Source organism: Microtus oregoni, unplaced genomic scaffold (assembly GCF_018167655.1).
Source record: "Microtus oregoni isolate MIOR12 unplaced genomic scaffold, Mior012 000017F_ref0000208, whole genome shotgun sequence".
Taxonomy (NCBI): domain Eukaryota; kingdom Metazoa; phylum Chordata; class Mammalia; order Rodentia; family Cricetidae; genus Microtus; species Microtus oregoni.
Window position 1 is genome coordinate 2,443,189 of NW_024543076.1, and position 18,227 is coordinate 2,461,415.

General features: G+C 49.9%; 1 protein-coding gene across 1 annotated transcript; it reads right to left on the reverse strand.

Annotated features, from left to right (window-relative positions):
* Positions 1-3,635: 3,635 nt before the first annotated feature.
* Positions 3,636-17,733, reverse strand: Nans (N-acetylneuraminate synthase). Its single transcript, XM_041667894.1, has 6 exons — positions 17,527-17,733; positions 15,997-16,212; positions 10,340-10,439; positions 8,716-8,870; positions 5,356-5,622; positions 3,636-3,876 (listed from the first exon to the last, which is right to left on the reverse strand). Exons 1-6 carry the CDS (start codon positions 17,656-17,658, stop codon positions 3,667-3,669), a joined length of 1,080 nt encoding a protein of 359 aa, XP_041523828.1. The 5' UTR covers positions 17,659-17,733; the 3' UTR covers positions 3,636-3,666.
* Between the last annotated feature and the right edge of the window lie 494 nt (positions 17,734-18,227).

Consider the following 18,227-nt stretch of genomic DNA (forward strand, 5'->3'; position numbering starts at 1 on the left):
ACCTCTGGTAACCCCATACAGGTGTTGCTAGTGGATAGAACCATTTGGTGTTGTGAGAGAAAGTCCGCACAAGACAGCACCGTGTTTATGACAGGGAGTGACCAAGCCGGAGTCCATCATGTTCTGATCAGAAGTTTTCTAGGTGGGATGAGGCAGGGGAGGCTGGTGAGATGATTCAGCAGGTCAAGGTGCTTGCCGTCAAGCCTGGCATCCGAATTCAACCCTGGGGAGGGCCCATGTGGTGGAAAGAGAGAAGCAGCTCCTAAAACTTGTCCTCTGACTGCTACAGAGTGCACATCCACCCATACATACACACACACACACACACACACACACACACAAACGTAGAGGCCAGAGCGATGTCTCAGTGGTTAAGGGAACTGGCTGCTCTCGGAGAGGGCCCGAGTTCAGTTTCCACCAATCACATGGTAGCTCACAACTGTACCCGTTTCATGAGGCTGAACACTCCTCTGGCTCCTGTTGGCACCAGACACACATGTGGTGCAGACATACATACAGGCACAGCCATACACATTAAATAAATGTAGAAAAGAAAAACATTCTTGGTTTACCCCTCCCTGGAGAACCTGGAAGGCTAAGCTCCCCTTCCCCATGGGCTGCCCCTCTCAAATCACTTCCCGACACTGGGGATTTCCCAAGCTTACACAGTTCATCTCTCAGTCATTGCTCGGTGTACAAGGCTTAAACTGGCTGTAACTTCTGGGAGGCTTTCCCAGGTCAGTGCCCCCCCCCCCCCCGCCCTTTCCAGTGAAGGTCAGCTCAGTGGATCCAGTCCACAGCACGGCACAGCCCACCTGCTGCACAGCCCACCTGCAAGCACTTAGGTATGTCTTCCAACTGTGAGCGGGCTGGGAATGTGCCTTGATCCCAGGCCGGCTACCAACCAGAGCACCGCAGAAGTTAGTCCAGGTTCCAAGAAAGGGAGTCCTAATTCACACATTAGCCTCTCAGGGCTGACTATGCACTGAGGAGAGACTTGAATATACACTTTCCAATAGTACTGATGCAGCAAATAAGGGTTAGATTGGGCCTGGAGAGGTGATGGCTCAAAGGTTACGAGCTCCAACTGCTCTTGCAGAAGATCTAAGTTTGGGACCCAGCACCCATTATAAGGCAGCTCACAGCTGCTTATAACTCCAGCTCCAGGGGATCTGACACCCTTGTCCTCTGTAGGCAGGCGCGCGCGCGCACACACACACACACACACCCTAACAAGAAGGTCAAATACCCCCGGCTCTGGGATCTGACATCCCTTGCTTCTGTAGGCAGCTGTGCGTGTGCATACACACACACACACACCTCTTAACAAAATAAGGCTAAATAAGTATGAACACAAAAATTAAGAACTTGCAAAGGGAACTGGAGTGTTGGGGCACACAGATGTGAGCCCATTCCACCTTGTCTGAAGGTCAGAGAGTTTGAGCTTATTTCTGCTCTGTTAACGTTAACAGGTGTGGCTACAAAAGAGAGATTCTGGCCTAGGGTGTGATTAATTAGTATTTTGAGTGTTTAAGTAGATCTGCTCCACCTGGACCAAAGATAGGAGAATTCAAGTCTATTCCTTGTGTCATGCTAATGAAGTCTGTTGCCCCCTTCCCCTTTTGTAGTGAAGCATATAAGCAAGCATATGGAAAAATAAACGAGGTGGATTCAGTATTTACTGAATGTCTCTCCCAATGCTGTCCTGTTTCTCTTATTTCTCCTACATCTCCGTTCCTTTTGCCTGATAATTCTAATCCTCACACTCCTACGGTCAAGTTTTGTCGAAGCTAGTTTTCGACACTGGAGAGATGACTCAGAGGTTAAAAGCATTTATTGCTCTTTATGAGGACCCGGGTTCAATTCCCAGCAGCCGCATGGCACCTCACAACTGTCTGTAACTCCAGTTCCAGGGAATCCAAGACCCTCACAGACATACGTGCCAATACACACACACGTAACATCTTTAATCCCAGCACTCAGGAAGCGGAGGCAGGTGGATCTCTGAGTTTGAAGCCAGCCCCCTACACAGTGAGTTCCAGTACAGCCAAAGCTATACAGAGGAACCCTGTCTGGAAACACCAACACACACACACACACACACCACCTTGATAAGAAGCAGCTGAAGAGATGTCTCAGTGGTTAAGGGCAGTTTCTGCTCTTGCAGAGAAATCCTGGGTTCAGTTCCCATCATGTGTGTAGAGGCTCACAACTAATTCCAGTAAGGGGACCTGATGCCCTCTTCTGACTTCCACTGGTATTGTACACATATACATACACAGAGAATAAAGATAGCCCTTTAAAAAGAGAGAAAGGGCTTGAAAAGGGCTTAAGATGGCTCGTTAGAGAAAGGCCCTTGCTGCTTAAACACTGGGGCCTGAGTTTGGATCTCGGCACCCAAGCAAAATGCCCTGCCTGGCAGAGACAGATTTTTGGAGCCTGCTAGATGCTTACACAGCTAATGCTGCCCCGGATAAAGTGGACAGTGATAAAGCAGGACTCTGACCTCTGCAAACATACAAACACACAAAATGGGAGGGGGTGGCTAACAGGGTAGCAATACAGGTCAGCTGGTAAAGGAGACCGCTGCCAGGCCTGATGGCCTCAGTTTGATCCTTGGAATCAATATGGTAGAGGGGAGACCTGACTCCCATGAGCCACTCTTTGTAATTAGTGCACACACACACACACACACGAAAAATAAATGAGGGCCAAGTGTGATGGCGCACACCTTTAATCTCAGCCCTCGGGAGGCAGAGGCAGGCGGATCTCGGAGTTCGAGTCCAGTCTGGTCTACAAAGCAAGTGCCGGGTCAGGCAGGGATATAGAGTCAGATCTTGTCTCAGAAAAATAAAAAACAAACAAAGCAAATTTTTTAAAAATAAAATGTAGACGAGAAGACGCTTGAAAAGAACAAAATGATTAATTCCAGCTCTGATTCAGCAAAGAACAAAGTGCAATGTGACAACGAACCTCTATAAAAAGTTCACCCAGCGTAAAGAAGTCGAACAGTGGAGGCTTTGTGCCCGGGTTGTCATCTGTCATCTGTGACAAGACACTGGGGATTATGGCAGAGAAAATTTCTGCACCCCCCTCACCCTTACGGCACGCCAGCTCCACGTCCCACACTGCCTCCCCTTACCCAGACTGTCCCTCCCTGCTCACACCTCCTCTCTAAGGGTCGCCTCACCAACCAAGTGTACCATGGTGTAGCGTGCACTGCCCTCTGAGTAAGGCTGCCCTGAGGGTTTGCCAAAGGGAAGATGAACTGCTCTCTCCCTCCCAACCTTCACTCAGAGACAGGAGCGTTTGCCTCTGCCCACAAGGCCTTGGGAGAGTCTAATGTAAGCGACCACTATTTGGTTCTCTGGGGAACCTGGGGCAGAAGGGGAAGGAGGAGGGAACCCAGCTGTTTGTGAGCTTCCTGGAGTTGCTGTGTAGGGTGGGAACATGAAGGGTTAAGATAACAACAGAGCCTCTCAGAAACCCTAAAGGAGCTATGTTTGCTCGGGGCTGCCTTCTCTGGCTGGACACCTCAGAGTAGAAAGGCCTCATTGGTCCTTCTTTTCCGATGGGCTGGACACAGGTGGCCGCTGTGACAGGTGTACCCAACACACTGGACAGTAGTAGCATGGTGGCTGAGAAGCCAGGGAGAGGCACTTTATTTTAAGACTTGATTTTCTTGCTGTGATTTTCCACAGAGTCTTCCATGATTGTGTCATCTTCTTCCACAGTGACCAGCACCTTTCTGCCCACGAGGCTGAAGATGTCTTCAGGAGGATAGCCTTTGGGCTCGCCCACCTTCACGGTGAGCATGTCCAGGGTCAGGATGGTGCCTTCTGGGATTTTCACTTTGGCCACCACAGACTTGCCCAGCTGTGGACACAGAAGACCAGCGTCAGATCTTAGAAGTAACTCCTGCACACACCACGTCCCTGTGACGAGACCGTCACAGCCGGGACTTCCTCACCACAATGCCCAGTGCAGCACTTCACAGAAGCAGAGACACAGCCCATGTCAGGTGACATCACAGACTAGGAGGAGAGACTTTTCCAGTCACACAGCACAAAGGAAAGGGCTCAGGCTGTGTAGCCAGATTGACCCAGGTTCAGTACCTGTTGGCCTGGGTGCTGTGTTTGGCTTCCCCGCTAAAGGGGCTGGCACCTTATCAGTGTTAAGAGAGTGAGACAGTGTACTCCCAACATGTGACAGCCGCGATTACTTCTGTCCCCGAGTCGTCAACATCTTATGGAAAACTGAGTTCAAAAGAAGGCAGGCACTTGGTCAAGCTGCCAATAACCAAGATGAGAACCCCCAAAAAGGAAACTCCTAGTCCTGGTCCAGTGTGTATACAAACCTGTAAGCCACTTTGTTCTATAAAATAGGGTGATGGAGGGCTCACGGGCAATGAATGAGGGTGACTTATTCAGATGACAAGGGGTACCCAGAAAGGGTGGAGACCAAGGGATGGTTCACAGCCAGCATCCCCGCCTCCCTGTACATACTTGGAAGCAGCGTTCGCCGTCCTCCACAGCTTACATAAGAGCCTCCGAGTTCTGCTTGGAACTTAGCACCAGGAGAAGCTGTATCAGCTGCTTACTGTCACATAGTGGCCCTGGCTGCCTTTCACCCTCCCCTCTGAGCACTCCACGCCCGACTGCGTAACTTTCACTCTAGGCTCCTGCACGACTCTCTCCATTTCCTCTGCAGGGCAATTATATTCCTTTAACTGCTAACTCTCCAGTCCATGTGACCCAGAATTGTGGGGGTCAGGTCAGCAGGTAGTCTCCAGCAGAACAAAAGACAATGCTTCTCATGTATACCCCGGGTCTGGGCTGACCCACACGACTACAGGTAAGGAGTCTTGAACCCCGAACTCCTGGGACTCTTGCCTCTAAACTCACAAGAACAGAGAGGTCCAGACTGTGGCTTCTAAGAAGCTGGGAGGCACGCCTCGGCCTCACCGTCAGTGCCCACCAGCCCCGCCCACCCAGTGCCCCTTTGTACTCAGGACTGCCCTGGCTCTCTTCCCAGTGCCTCGGTATGCCTACTCCAAGTGACCAGACTTGGCCATCATAGGACTTCACTCTCTATCTCCCAGGGTTCAGAGCCCTGAGGCTGCAGGCTTCAGAGGCTTAGTGGAAAGGCTAACGTGACCATGGGCAGCTAAAAGGCCTGACCTGCGTCACACATCACCCCGCTGCTCCCATAGCCTAATGGCGCTCAGAAGGGTGGGTGTGACGTTCCTGCACCTGCTCATCTGTCAGGCTCAGACAGGTCAGAAGCCCAGCTCCTGGTCACGTGTGCAAGACCTGCCCCAGGACAGCAGGCGAGGCAGGGTCAGGCAGCACCCACCTTCTCGTTGCAGGCCACCTCACAGGGCAGCAGCTGCTTGACTGGAGAGCCCAATGCCCGCTCCACCAGGCGCACGGACCGCACCAGCTCTGCCAGCTCTCCAGGCTCCAACGAGGCTGAGTGGTCGCTCCCCTTCCAAGTCTTGTCCAAAGTTATGTGACGTTCCAACACCTTGGCCCCCAGAGCCACTGCCGCCACGGATATGGCGATGCCTGTCTCATGCCCGGAATACCCTATGGGAATGTCGGGAAAGAGCTTCTGGTACTCCTGTAAAACAGAAAAGGGGTGCGCTTACCCTTCTGGGCTTCTCGTCAGGGAGATCGGAACAGTACCCCACTTCAGCCGCTCCCGAGCAGGGCAGCCAGGGGCGAGACAGTAAGGCAGGCACTCTGAGCCTCCCCCTTACAAGGATAAAAGTGCCCACTGAGGGTTGCTGGAAACGGGGAGGGCACCTGCTGTACTGACTGGTTTTATGTCAGCTGACACAGGCTAGAGTCGTCAGAGAGGAGGGAGCCTCGATTGAGGAAATGTCTCCATAAGAGCTGGCTTACTTAGTGATCAATGGGGGCGGGCCCAACCCACCGTGGGTGGTACCAACTATGGGCTGGTGGTCCTGGGTTCTATAAGAACGCAGGCTGAGTAAGCTATGTGGAGCAAGTCAGTAAGCAGCACCACTCCGTGGCCTCTGCATCAGCTCCAGCCTCCAGATTCCTGATGATGAACTGTAGTGTAAGGAACTGTGAGGAGAAAAAAAAACCCTTTCCTCCCTGAGTTACTTACAGCAATAGAAACCCTAACTAAGACACCCGCCGCACTGTGAAAGTTACTGCTGCCATTGAGAATGTCTTCTGTGGCCAACAAGATGGCTCAGAGGGTGAAGGCAAGCGCCTGTCATCGACCCTGATGACATGAGCTTGATCCCTGGAAACCACCCAGTGAAAGGAGAGTACAGCCCCCACAGGCTGTCTTCTGAGTGCCATACACTTGCCATGGTGTGTACACACACATGCATACTCATACGCATAGTGAATTCAAAACATTCTAATCAACCAACACCTTGTGTGACTGTTTAATCCTGTGCAGACCAAGAATAACAACTGAACTGAAATGGAATGCCTGAGATCACCCCCAAAAGCACTTGTCACAAGTGTGAAATCAAGTATGTTACATACAAAAATATCAATTAGGGCTGGAGACCTGGGTCTGAAAAAGCATGGGATAAAACCGGACTAGCTGAACATAGCGGACAATGAGGACTACTGAGAACTCAAGAACAATGGCAGTGGGTTTTTGATCCTACTGCACGTACTGGCTTTGTGGGAGCCTAGGCAGTTTGGATGCTCACCTTACTAGACCTGGATAGAGGTGGGCAGTCCTTGGGCTTCCCACAGGTCAGGGAACCCTGATTGCTCTTCGAGCTGATGAGGGAGGGGGACTTGATCGGGGGAGGGGGAGGGAAAAGGGAGGCGGTGGCGAGGAGGAGGCAGAAATCCTTAAAATAAATAAATTTAAAAAAAAAAATTAGGGCTGGAGAGATGGGTCAGAGGTTAAGAGCACTGGCTGTTTTTCCAGAGGTCCTGAGTTCAATTCTCAGCAACTACATGGTGGCTCACAGCCATCTATAATGAGATCTTATGCCTTCTTCTGGTGTGCAGGCATACATACAGGCAGAACACTGTACACATAATAAATAAAATTTTTTAAAAAAATATTAAGTATACACACAGCCCAGGCCCCAAACATTCTGTTGATGGGAATACTGAATAATGCCATCTATAATCCACCTGATGCAGCAAAGTGGTATAGGAGGTCCTTCTGTTTTTGTGTTCCTTTCATTGGTTAATAAAGAAACTGCTTTGGGCCTGTTGAGTGGGCAGAACTTAGGTAGGAGGTGGAGGTGGGGGTGGGGGGTGGGGGGGTGGGGGGAGGCGACTAAATGTCATGCTGGGAGAAAGGAGGCTGAGTCAGGGGGAGACGCCATGGATCCTCTGCCAGAGACGGATGCTGGTTAGAATCTCGCTGGTAAGCCACTGCCACATGGTGATATACAAAGATTAATAGAAATGGGTTAAATCAAGATGTGAGAGCCAATAAGAAGCTAGAGCTAATAGGCCAAGCAGTGATTTAATTAATACAGTTTCTGTGTGGTTATTTCAGGTGCAAGCTAGCCGGGTGGCCAAAATGAACAAGCAGGCCCTCTCCTTGCAACAGCAAAGACCTCAGATGAGTGAGTGCTGTCAGTGACAGTGGCCAGAAAGCAGAAGCCCAGTAGGAGATGCGGTGGAGGGCAGCAGCAGATGAGGAATGTTGGGTGGCTAAAGCCTTGAGATCTAGCCTACAGATGTGTGATAAGAGCACAGGCTGCAGCCAGGCAGTGGTGGCACACACCTTTAGTCCTAACACTCTAGAGGCAGAGGGAGGCAATAATGAGTTCAAGGCCAGCCTCATCCACAGAGTGAGTTCCTGGACAACCAGGGCTGCACAGAGAAACCCTGTCTCAAAAAAACAATCCTCGGGGGCTGGAGAGATGGCTCAGAGGTTAAGAGCACTGGCTGCTCTTCCAGAGGTCATGAGTTCAATTCCCAGCAACCACATGGTGGCTCACAACCATCTGTACTGAGATCTGGCGCTCTCCTCTGGCGTGCGGGCATACATCAAGGCAGAATGTTGTATACATAATAAATAAAAAAACAATCCTCCCCCAAAGAGAAAAAAAGAGAGTACAGGCTTCTAGGCCAGGGAATTCTGCTGTGACTGGGTGGGCTGGCAAAGCCACTCTCGCCATGTAGCCATGTCTAGAGGGAGGATGTTATAGGACTTCCAGTGAGGGGAAAATCAGGCAGAGTACCTGGCGTCAAAGACACTAAGTTGTTTTTATGGAGGCCTTTAATCCCAGCACTTGGGAGGCAGAGGCAGGCAGATCTCTTTGAGTTTGAGGCCAGCCTGGTCTGCAGAGTGAGTTACAGGCCAGACAGTTCTACACAGTTAGACATCCCCCCCCCCGCCAAAAAAAGTATACGAAGACAAATCATGAAGTATGAGGCATACATACATACATACATACATACATACATACATACACAGACACATACACACAGGGAAGAAACTAAGATTGGTGTTACATGCTTTCATTTACAGCTCCCCTCTTTGGAATGCCATACTTCCTTGGCTGCCTAGGTCTAATCTGATTCTGTCACCCTAAGATAGGATCTGTACATTTACAAAGTATGCCATGGTTGGTTATAATTTTGGCTATAACAACAGGGCTAGGGCTACCTATAGCTCAGTGGAAGAACACTTGGTTGGCATGCCCATGGCCCTAGATCAGTCTCCAGCACCGCAAATGAACTTCCTGCTCACCGAGATGACGCGCAGGTTGGCATCCTCTGGCTGCAGTGGGTACGCGCTGGTGCACTGGAGGAAGCAGAAGTTGGGGTTGAGGGGCTTCACAATCTGGTAGACTTGCTTCATGGTGTCCATCGACTGCATCCCACTGGAGATCACCATAGGACGACCTGAAGAACCAGCACCTTCTTCACAGGGCTCAGAATCTTCCCCACCCACATCTCCTAAGACACTGCACAGCAACCGATGGGGAAACACACTTCCTCGGGATCATGCTTCAGCAAAGGGAAGCATGCTGAGGGATCTCAGGATCTTGAGGGGAAGAGAGGCATCTCTACAGATCAAGAGGCTGTGCAGTATAGAACAGGCTTCATCTTATGCTGTGGGACAATGGTTTTATCCTGTAAAGATTTGTTTCTTGTACTTGTTTAATAAAATGCTGATTGGCCAGTAGCCAGGTAGGAAGTAGAGGAGGGGCAATGAGAAAAAGAGGATTCTGGGAAGAGGAAAGAGTCACTCTGCAGTGGTCACCCAGACACAGAGCAACCAAGATGCGACTGCCTCACCAAAAAAGGTACCAAGTCACGTGGCTAACAAAGACAAGAATTATAGGCTAAGGTAAGTTATAAGAGTTAATAAGAAGCCTGAGCTAATGGGCCAATCAGTTTATAATTAATGTAGGCCTCTGTGTGTTTATTTAGGACTGAATGACAGCAGGACCGGGTGGGACAGGAACCTCAGTCAACAATCTTAGTCTAAAATCCCCAAACCCGGGCTGGAGAGATGGCTCAGTGGTTAAGAGCATTGCCTGCTCTTCCAAAGGTCCTGAGTTCAATTCCCAGCAACCACATGGTGGCTCACAACCATCGATAAAGAGGTCTGGCGCCCTCTTCTGGCCTTCAGGCATACACACAGAGACAGAATATTGTATACATAATAAATAAATAAATATTTTAAAAAAATAAATAAATAAAATCCCCAAACCCAAGAGACTCCAAATTCAGGAACACTCCTGCTCAGAAGCATTTGGATAAGGGATACACAGCCCACGCTGTGGAAGACTCCCCAGTGCATGAGCACAGCCGAGAGGCCGAGAGCTGCCAGCTTGGGTGCTGACCTGCACAGAGCCCTGCCCTTAGGCCTTCTGATACCTTGCCTAGGAGACAAGTGTAGAATCTCCCGGGAGCATGACCAGGTCTGTAAGGTGGGTCAACTAAGATCATTGACGCTGGGAAATCAATTTATCAAGTGTAATGTGGATACATCAAGGGTAGATTCCTACAGGGCCTGGTGATGGGGCTTAGTGGTGAGATACTCACATCAGGTGCATAGAACTAACAGGTAGGAGGTTTCTAGAATGCGTCTCCTAAGCTGGGTGTGGTGGTGCATACCTTTAACCCCAGCACCTGGGAGGCAGAGGCAGGAGGATCTCTAGGAGTTTGAAGCCAGTCTGAGCGAGTTCCATGCCAGCCAGGCAATACAGTGAGACTGTCTAAAAAAAAAAAAAAAAAAAAAAACCCACACCAAAATAAAAAATTAAACTAGATGAGTTTCCATGAATGCTATCATAGTGAGTGGCCACTAGGGGGCAGAAACACAAAGCTTGGACTGGTTTTAAGGGGAAAAAAACCACACTTACCTTTCTTGGCTGTCTTCTCCAGATAAGGAAAATTGTTAGTGTCGCCAGATCCAACTTTAAAAAATGGGACATTCAGTTCATGCAGAAACTCAACCGCCATCTGCAAAGTAATCCGAGCGAGTACCTTTCAGCATCGTTCAGAAACACTGCCCTGTGGTACAGGACAGGTGATAGAGGAACCCAGTGCGGGAGACTAGAGAACACATCACCGCACGTCCACCCATCTGTCCAGTGCACACCCAGGACTTGCTCTTCACGAGCTGACCATCAATGGCTACGAGCATCTGCACGGGACACACTGCCTCTGGCCAGACTCTTCCTTCCCTTCCTTCCCAAGGAACTTGTGAACAGAGGCAAAAGGGCATGACCCAGAAACCAGGCAGAGAGAAAGTGCCTGGCCCTCAAAGGTCAAAGGACAGAAAGAAGACACTGCATCCTTGCCCAGAGGGACAACTGGAGCAATCTCTGTCCCAGGACAAGTGTGGCCTTAGAAGAGGAACTAAGCAGTGAAAGCTAAGGATGCCTAGTGCAGAAAGAAGACGAGACAAAAACAATTCAAAGATTTACCTACAAGGATTGTGAAATTTGCATGGAATTCTATCATCGCCAAGTTGGTTGGGGGGGCAGGGGAGTTCCTGTTAAGGAAGAGAGTGCCTCATTTTGCAGTCCACCTGGGGACCAGTGCCGCCTAGTGGCCATTTTGAAAATTGCCACCTTGGTTCATCACCCTTCAAGGGTGCAAACATGCCACCCCCTTCAGTCACAGCACAGTGGCTTTCTTTCCCAAGGCCTGCTGACTTCCTCTGACCTGCCTTACTGTTGTGAAGCCCTGTCCCTGGCACAAGTCAAACAGCCCTACCACTTCCTCTTCTCAGTTTGCCTTAAAGTAATTCAATCAATACATAGGACCTCAGATGCCTAACTGTGTTCAGAGCATGGAACAGGCCACCCCCAGGACGCTGGAGCTAAGGAAACTGCTCACCTACGGTTCCCAGAGATAAACCTGACCTGTCTGATCTCAAACTTAGGTCTTCCGAGCTGGTTTGACTTAGGATGTGTTTCTTTGCTTTTTAAAACAGACTTGTATTATTCTAGGCTGGCCCTGATCTTGCTATGTAGCCTGCACTGGCCTCCAACTCTTGATTCTCCTGCCTCAGTCTCTCAAGGACTAAGGTTACAGGCAAGTACCACCATGCCTGGTTGACTGACTCAGGGCTATTTAAACTTTAGTAAGAGCAGACAATGGGCCTGGTGGTGCACACCTTTGACCCCAGTACTCAGAAGGCAGAGGCAGGTGGATCTCTGTGAGTGCTTGGTCTACAGTTATTTCCAGGACAACCAGTGCTATATAGAGACCCTGTCTCAAAAATAAATACACAAATAAAATACAAACAGACAACGGGGGCTCACAGAACCTTTCTGTGTATATACGAAGAGAAGCTACTGGTCCAAGGAAGGGGTAATAGAGAGAGAAGACATGGGCTTCTCATTTTGAAAACAATGTCAACATATGTAGCCCAAGCTAGCCTCAAAATTGCCTTCCTCCTATCCCTGCTTTGAGTGCTGGGATTACAAGCACGCTCAGGCATACTGGGGAACTGGGACTTTCTGAAGTCCCTTTGGCTGCGATCATTCAGGAGAGAAACAAAGCCCATGATGATGAGCTGCAGAGCAGGGATGGGCGACCACTGGGGAGCTGACAAAAAAGGGTCTGGCTATGAACAACAAAACAAACAAACAAAAACCCTGGCAAGAGTTTCTATGCCTGCAGAGAATGATGAACCAATCAGAATGTCAGAGCTGTGGACAGATTGGAATTTGTAGGTTCAGACACCAATTACTTTATCCTGGACTAGTTTTAGCCTTCTGAAACAGCACTGGCTGCGACTTCAATTCCCAGCAACCACATGGTGGCTCACAACCATCCATAATGAGACATGGTGCCTTCTTCTGGTCTGCAGGCATACATGCAGGCAGAACACTGTATACATAATAAATAAATAAACTTTTTAAAAAAGAAGCTATTAACTTAGGAGAACACTACCTTCTGCCAATCCAAGAGCAAAATGTCATCAGAGAGCATCTTGGGCCTGTAGAATGGCTACTCCATCTCATTATATCCACTTCTCTGGTGTACTCACTGACATATTTTAAACTGCTTAGATTTATGACTCTCTTTATTCTGTAAAACTATAAAAACCCAGTGAAACTGCTTCCATGTTGGGACATGGAATTTGGGGTAACCTAAATCTGTGTTCTCAGGCCCTGGTTACTCAGAATGGTTCCAGAATAGACTCTCTTGCTCCACTTAAGATGAGAGCTATGGTTTTTGTTGACAGAGCACAGAACCAAAAAGGACAGGCCAGCCCTGTCATAGGCACCAGGCAGCAGGCAGCCAGGGGAAGGAGGTGGAGAGGACAGAGTGCAGGGGCAGGAGTGTGTGTGTGGGGGGGTGGCTCTGTGGCAACCATCACTGAGCAGTGCCCCCCAGTACCCCACCCCCGGCTCATTGCTTCTATCTGCAGCTGCTGCGCCCCTAAGCTTTCTTTGGCTGAAGTCCACCTCCTCGGCACACCCTCCTGAGGGGTATCCTGAGAACTTTTTCAGTCTCCCTACAATTCTGCCACACCTTAACCTTACCTGAGCACACAGAACGCCCAAGGACAGCACGCACAGCAGAGAGGAGGCACTCAGGAAATGCTAGCTGTTATAACGCAGTCAGGAAGGAGAACCCTGGGAGCCACCTGCTGCAGAAACGGAGGTGGGAGACCCGGAAGGACACAGAACTCAACCAGGCTGCTCTGAGGAGGCTGGGCAGGAAATGCTAGCTTGGCAAAGAAAGATCTTTGTAAATTTACTCTTTGTAAAGGCTTTATGGACCCACTTCCCCCCTCACTGCCCTTTCTCCTGTCTGCCTGTGCCCCGGGCCAGCCATGACACCAACCAGCTGCAAACAAATCCCAGAGGAACCTCCTTCCCAAACTGGCGGCAGAGAAACCCCGGCATGTTTTCAGTAGAGAAAATCAGTACTGTTTCTGGCTTGTAAACTCTGTTGCCCAGGCTCACCACCAAGTGCTGGGACTATTAGCCTTTTTACTTTTCATCAACTGTTTTTGGGGGTTTTGCCTGTTTGTTTTTTCCCATGATGGAAGGAGAAAAGCGACAGAATCTCATTTTGTAGCTCTGACTGTATGAAACTCATGATACAACATAGGCTGGTTTTGAACTCACAACAATCTTCCTGGCTACACTTACCAATGCTGGAATGAAAGGCACAAGCCACCATGTGGGGTTTCCTTCCTTTTTACAAGGATCAATGTTTACAATTACAAACAAATTATGAAGTCTGGAAGACTAACAAAGACAGGGCTGTGTTTTATGAACCAGGTGTGGTAGGGCACACCTTCAATTCCAGTACTGGGGAAGTAGAGGCAGGGGCAGGAGGCTCTCTGTAAATTCCAGGTCAGCCTCATCAGACTGGCTTTGAATTCAGGCAAGGATCTGTCTACCTCTGCCAGGTGTAACTTCTGTCCTTTGATGATCCTATGTTCTCTCTTTTCTGAATGTCAAAAACTTTATGGAGGCAGAGGCAGGCGGATCTCTGTGAGTTCGAGGCCAGCCTGGTCTACAAGAGCTAGTGCCAGGACAGGCTCCAAAGTTACAGAGAAACCCTGTCTCGAAAAACTAAAAACTTTAGTCTTAGAAACAAGGACAATGGTACAGAAAGTTTATGTTTTAAGGTTTCTATTGCTACGAAGAGACACCATGACCATGGCAACTCTTATAAAAGAAAACATTTAATTGGGGCTGGCTTACAGTTCAGAGGTTCAGTCCATTGTCATCATGGCGGGAAGCACGGTGACACACAGTGCTGGAGAGGTAGCTGAGAGTTCTACAGGACCCAAAGGCAGCAGGAAGAGACTGAGACACACACCTCATCCAACAAGGCTACCTCCTAATAATGCCACTCCCTATGAACCTAACAGGTAACACTTTCTTTCAAACCAACACAATTTAGGAAGCAGGAACAATGCCAGACTGGTAATGGCCTTCAGTCCCAGTACCCCAGAGGCAGAGGCAGGCGGAGCTCTGTGAGTTCAAAGCTAGCCCAGTATACAAAGCCAGTTCCAGGACAGCCAGGACTGTTAACACAAAGAAAGCCTATCTTGAAAAAACAAAACAAAACAAAACAGGGAATAAAGCTGGGCGGTGGTGGCGCACGCCTTTAATCCCAGCACTCGGGAGGCAGAGGCAGGTGGATCTCCGTGAGTTCGAGGCCAGCCTGGTCTACAAGAGCTAGTTCCAGGACAGGAACCAAAAAGCTATGGAGAAACCCTGTCTGGAAAAAATTAAAAAAAAAAAAAAAAAAGGTAATAAGAGGGAGTGGCCTGTGGTTTCTATATGCTGTCTCTCTATGGATTTCCTCTCTGACTCTTACAGTACCTGTTGCTGCTGGTCATATCTGGTTTTCTGTGTTCTTTTTCTAGTTAGTGTTAGAACATAGCTTTCCTTCCTCCTGTGTAAAGACCGTGACAGCAGTGCGATGTTTCTTTTGGAGGATTTACTAGAGGGTTAGCTGTTTTTGGTTCCTGAGACAGCATCTCAGTATGTAGCCAGGCTGGCCTCATGATCCTCCAACTCCAGAATCCTGAGTTGAGTGCTGGGTTACAGACTAACTTTTAGTATTTTTGTTTGTTTTTTTTTCCTTTAGTTTCTCCAGGCAAGGTTTCTCTGTGTAACAGCCCTGGAACTCTCTTCGGAGATCCACCTGCTTCTGAGTACTGGGATTAAAGGTGTGTGCCACCACCTCTTGGCTATTACTTTTAGTTTTTTTATAACGATAAATGATGCTGAACCAGGCTTGGTGGCACCCACTTTTAACTCTAGTATTTGGGAGGTGGAGGTAAGAGAATTAGTTCAGGTCAGCCACAGTTACAAAATAAGTTTGAGGCCGGCCTAGAATACATGAGACTGTCTCAAAACGAAACAGATGCCAAGGTGAGCATCTTTTCTGTCTGTTCTCAGTTGTTTCCTTAGGGTTGCTTTCTAGAAACGGGCTTTAGGGTAGGCTTTACTGCCCTTAGTTTCCCATCTTAATTAGATTGTTGAAAGTGTGTGTGTGTGTGTGTGTGTGTGTATGTGTGTAGAACAGACAAAGCCAGTCTGTTCTACAGAGTAAGTTCCAGGACAGTCAGGGTTAGAGAGAGAGACAGACAGACAGACAGAGAGACAGAGACCCTGACTCAAAAATAAAGAAAAGAAATTATAGTGCAAAATGGACCTGAGGCCTAGTACCAGCTGGACTGCTCGAGGATGTCAGCACAGCCAGCTGGAGACACTCCCTCCAGCTGCACTCCAGGGAGCCAGTCACAGTTGGCTGGTGAGGCACACTGGTTCCCAATCTAAACCACACTCCAATGGGAGAGCCTTGCCCAGTACAGCTGTCCCACAGTGGGAAAGATGCTGGGGTCTAGCACAGCTGCTCTGATGTGGGGCTAGTTTTTAAACCGTGGTACTCTTCTCTCAAAAAAAAAAACTCCTTCTCCGGGCTGCTGGCCCATTGGCCTCCCACTTAGCCGGACACAGTTAAGGTGAGCAGAGCTAGAGCCGACTTTACACCATAGCTGCCTGCATCCCAAGAGAGGCTGAGCGCTTACCTCGTCCATGCCAGAGGCGGTGAAGAAGATGCCAATCTCCTGCGCATAGCGCTGCAGCTCCCTGTACTGGGCGTGACTGAATTCTAGATGCCGTTTATGCTCCCCATATGTCGACCCCCACGAATGCTTCGAAGTATATGGTCTCTCCAGGGCCTTCCGGTTAAACTTGAACTCCAACTCGCTCTTCTGGAACTTAGCACAGTCAGCCCCGCACTCCTGCAACACACAGTAGGGCATTTACAGTGACCTGGAGCAGGAATATGGGGGGGGCAGTGATATGACGTCATTATATTTAGACCAAACAAACGGGGGCCGAAGAGATGCATCCTGGGAGCAAGTGAGCTTGTCCACTACAAACCCTAGGCAGTAAACTGAGGCACGTGCCTCCTGCTACAAATGGCAGCGAAGTCAAAACGCAGGGACTGTAGGAAATTCCTCTGCAACACCGCAGAAAGAGAGAGAAGTAAGAAAAATCTGAGGTCTAGGAAAGTCTCCTGCTCAAGACTACTCAGCTAGTAAACTTCCTGACTCTAGGCCAGGCCCCTCGCACTACAGGACAGCACCAGCCTTGCCACTGCGTCCTCTGGCCCCGGTGCCCTCCAGAACTAAAGAGAATGCGTGAGAGAAAAACTATAACTCTGTTTGCACAGTTTTTATATCTCTAGGCATCTTTACAACCTCATCACACAAAGAGGTCACACCTTGGAAAAACAGGCCGTTCCTTTGAAATAAAAGTAGGAATTTCCCCCTTTACAGAACAATGACTGGAGACCTGTGTCTAAAACTAAACAGTGTGAGTCCTCGGGCTGGGGGCTGCGGGTGGAGGCGGCTGGAGAAATCACCTGTAATCCTGACTGAGAAACGGGAAGAGATTTACTATGAGGGTGCACACTGCATTTTATCAGTGGCAGTGATCACCTAAGGAGCGCTGAGTCGACGACCACGCTTTTCACGCCTTTCTTCATGAGAGGCTCATCACAGCCCCACGAAGGTGGTCTTTCAGATCAGGCAGCTTAGGTGAACAGGGGTTCCCTAGCGGGATCTGCCCTCGGAAACCTGCACTTTTCACAGGTTAGCAGTTCAAACACTGGGATTGTCAGGTGGGGTAAAAAGCCACACCAGCTTCCAAAGACTATAGTTCATGGAAACCAACGTTACGAGAGGATCGCCGAAGTGGCATATGACAAGCAGGAAAGGGCTGGATCCCTAAGATCCTGGTCAGGTGACTCCCTACGGACGATGCCAGGCTGATCTAACCGGAAAGGGGAAGAAAAGGGTCGAGTGGGCAGGGGGGCGGAGAGGGCGAGCAAAAGCTCCTGGAAGACCGAGCTAGGGAATCGAGACAAGTGAGACACGGGACACAGAACCAGAAAGCTCTCGCGACCGCGCTCTCCCGAGCCTCTCCCGGAACTCTCCCAGGCTCCTCCGTTAACTCGCCCCCTGGGATCTCCCCGCAAAGCCCTCCCTCCGTTAACCTCCACGGACTCCACCGCTAACCCTCCGGGGACCATCCCGAGCCCCGCCCCTCACCTTGGCAGTGCGGATCATGCGCTTGGCGATATCCAGGTCGCCCTGGTGGTTCTGGCCGATTTCCGCGATGATGAAGCAAGGGTGCTGCCCACCCACCCAGCGCCCGGGACACAGCTCCAGTTCGAGCGGCATGATGTCTATCCGCGCCCGCACGCTTCCAGCGGCGTTTCCGCACTCGCCGTGCAGGCCCGCAAGGTCCCGGCCCCGCCACGTCAGCCGGCGGTCACCGCGCAGCCAATCCACGGTTTCCGTCTCGCTCGACAGCCAATAGAAGCCCTCCCTCGAGGAGAGCGGGGAGCGGGGGAGGGCAAACCCCGCCCCGCCCCGCCGCGGGCCCGGGAGGCGGGATCCCGGCTTTGATACTAAGGGCGAGGAAAGAGTGCGCCTCACGGTGCAGCCAGGAAAATAGGTGATCGAGAGTTCGATTCCCATGACTACTGATTCTGAGCCGGAACTGAAAGACATGGAAATCTTACGAACATGAAAAGAAAAAAAAAAAAAGAGCACCTCACCCAAAAATACAGGCGACGCTTCTGTTCTGCAGCCTAGCAAGAATTTCTGCGCCATTAACAACTGACATTTTCCTTCGCAGCTGTAGTTTTCTAGAAATCTCATGAGAAATCACGTTTAGAAGGAAAGGGCAGATACCACACCCTCATGTAACCCTAGTGGCTCCCGGGTTTGTCTTCTCAGGTTATCTA